The sequence below is a fragment of the Oncorhynchus tshawytscha genome, unplaced genomic scaffold (genome assembly GCF_018296145.1).
Source record: "Oncorhynchus tshawytscha isolate Ot180627B unplaced genomic scaffold, Otsh_v2.0 Un_contig_4855_pilon_pilon, whole genome shotgun sequence".
Classification (NCBI taxonomy): domain Eukaryota; kingdom Metazoa; phylum Chordata; class Actinopteri; order Salmoniformes; family Salmonidae; genus Oncorhynchus; species Oncorhynchus tshawytscha.
In genome coordinates this window covers 55,001-57,843 of record NW_024609422.1, presented here as the reverse complement: position 1 = coordinate 57,843, position 2,843 = coordinate 55,001, and the positions used below count along the sequence as shown (strand labels likewise).

Below are 2,843 nucleotides of genomic sequence, written 5' to 3'. Positions count from 1 at the left end.
ACTACTGCTACAATTCCTGTTCCTGTTTGTTACCAAGGAAATACTGCTGCTACTACTGCTACAATTACTTTTTGTTACCAAGGAAATACTACTGCTGCTACAGTTCCTGTTCCTGTTTGTTACCAAGGAAATACTCCTGCTACTGCTGCTACAATTCCTGTTCCTGTTTGTTACCAAGGAAATACATCTGCTACTACTACTACTACAATTCCTGTTCCTGTTCCTGTTTGTTACCAAGGAAATACTTCTGCTACTACTGCTACAATTCCTGTTCCTGTTCCTGTTTGTTACCAAGGAAATACTACTACTGCTACAGTTCCTGTTCCTGTTTGTTACCAAGGAAATACTGCAGCGCAGTGGATATTATCACGCACACGGAGGAGTGCTACTCTCTCCCTCTCTTTCTCTCACAGTCACAGGCAGACAAATGGACGACTCTCTCTAACAGCGTATCAGTGGACTTCTCATTATTTCGGGACTTCTCTTGCTGGTCTGGTGTGTGTAGTGGTGTGTGTAGTGGTGTGTGTAGTGGTGTGAGTAGTGTGTGTTTTTATCAGAGGTCACGCCGCGTGCTGTGGGAGTGTGTGTGGGCGATCCACCTTCTCTCAGGTCCCCTCCCCTCTCATCCTTTTCTACCTAATCTCTCTCTCTCTCTCTCTCCACCCCCCTCTCCTGTTCACCCTTCCATCCCTCTCCGCACCTCACCAAACTCCTTCCCTCTCTTCCCCCTCTCTCTCCATCCTCACCACACCTCTCCCTCTCTTCCCTCTATCCTCTCTATTCCTCCGCCCCTCCATATCCCATGATGCCTTGCCCCAGGCCACTGCGCTAGGCCCCAGCAGTATGGGCAGAGCCTGGGAGGGGAGAGAGAGCTCTGATTGGTCCAGGTCGGGTCCCCCTTCCTTTGCTTCCAATGGGGGAGGACACCGAGAGCTCCAAAGTCAACCACAGCTTCCTGCGAGACTACGTCACCGAAGGTAGGCTTATAACACCTCTGTTATCTTAAGTAGGTTTATAATACCTCTGTCACCATATGTAGGTTTATAATATCATTATGTTACCTTACATAGGTTTATAATAGCTCTATGTCACCTTAAGTAGGCTCATAACACCTTTTTTACCTTAAGTAGGTTATAACACTTCTGTTATCTTAAGTAGGTTTATAACACTTCTGTTATCTTAAGTAGGTTTATAACACTTCTGTTATCTTAAGTAGGTTTATAGCACCTCTGTTATCTTAAGTAGGTTTATGACCTCTGTTTTCTTAAGTAGGTTTATAACACTTCTGTTATCTTAAGTAGGTTTATAACACTTCTGTTATCTTAAGTAGGTTTATAACACTTCTGTTATCTTAAGTAGGTTTATAACACTTCTGTTATCTTAAGTTTTATAACACCTCTGTTATCTTAAGTAGGTTTATAACACTTCTGTTATCTTAAGTAGGTTTATAACACCTCTGTTATCTTAAGTAGGTTTATAACACCTCTGTCACACTATGTAGGTTAATAATATCACTATATTACCTTACATAGGTTTATAACAGCTCTATGTCACCTTAAGTAGGTTTATAACACATCTATTCTACCTTAAGTAGGTTTATAACGGCTCTATGTCACCTTAAGTAGGTTTATAATACCACTATATAATCAAAGCTTGTAATACATATATTTGACCTTAAGTAGGTCTATAATGGTTCTATGTCACATTAGGTAGGTTTATAATACCTCTATGTTAGATTAAGTTTGCGTATTATAACTCTGTCAAGTTACGTAGACCTAGAGCGCCACTTAGTTTCCAAAGGTAGGCTTCCAACATATCTCTGTTACTGAAGGTAGGCTTCCAACATATCTCTGTTACCGAAGGTAGGCTTCCAATATATCTCTGTTACCGAAGGTAGGCTTCCAATATATCTATGTTACCGAAGGTAGGCTTCCAACATATCTCTGTTACCGAAGGTAGGCTTCCAATATATCTCTGTTACCGAAGGTAGGCTTCCAATATATCTCTGTTACCGAAGGTAGGCTTCCAATATATCTCTGTTACCGAAGGTAGGCTTCCAATATATCTATGTTACCGAAGGTAGGCTTCCAACATATCTCTGTTACCGAAGGTAGGCTTCCAATATATCCCTGTTACCGAAGGTAGGCTTCCAATATATCTCTGTTACCGAAGGTAGGCTTCCAATATATCTCTGTTACCGAAGGTAGACTTCCAACATATCTCTGTTACCGAAGGTAGTCTTCCAAAATATCTCTGTTACCGAAGGTAGGCTTCCAACATATCTCTGTTAACGTAGGTAGGCTTCCAATATATCTATGTTACCGAAGGTAGGCTTCCAACATATCTCTGTTAACGTAGGTAGGCTTCCAATATATCTATGTTACCGAAGGTAGGCTTCCGAAATATCTCTGTTACCGAAGGTAGGCTTCCAACATATCTCTGTTAACGTAGGTAGGCTTCCAAAATATCTCTGTTATATATCTATATCTCTGTTACCGAAGGTAGGCTTCCAATATATCTATGTTACCGAAGGTAGGCTTCCAATATATCTCTGTTACCGAAGGTAGGCTTCCAATATATCTGTTACCGAAGGTAGGCTTCCAATATATCTCTGTTACCGAAGGTAGGCTTATAGCATATCTCTGTTACCGAAGGTAGGCATCCAGCACCTCTTTTGTCAATTTAGGTAGGTTTATAATACCTCTCTGTCCACTTAGGTACACTTATAATGTAGGCGTACAACGGCACAACATGACAAAAGATAGGCCTACAACTAGTTTAGAATCAGAGATGTTTGTTTGAGAGAGAGAGTTAGGGGTTCAGAGCTGGACTCCTCCATGTTG

The 2,843-nt window shown here is 41.4% G+C and overlaps 1 protein-coding gene across 1 annotated transcript in view; it reads left to right on the top strand.

The window, feature by feature from the left end:
- Positions 1–913: 913 nt before the first annotated feature.
- The window catches only part of LOC121844763 (serine/threonine-protein phosphatase 2A 55 kDa regulatory subunit B gamma isoform-like), a gene marked incomplete at its 3' end in the record, with an annotated part of 11,387 nt that continues 9,457 nt past the window's right edge, over positions 914–2,843 (top strand). The window contains exon 1 of the mRNA XM_042315231.1: positions 914–977. Within this exon, the coding sequence (XP_042171165.1) occupies positions 914–977 (64 nt within the window). The remainder of the gene's footprint in view (positions 978–2,843) is intronic.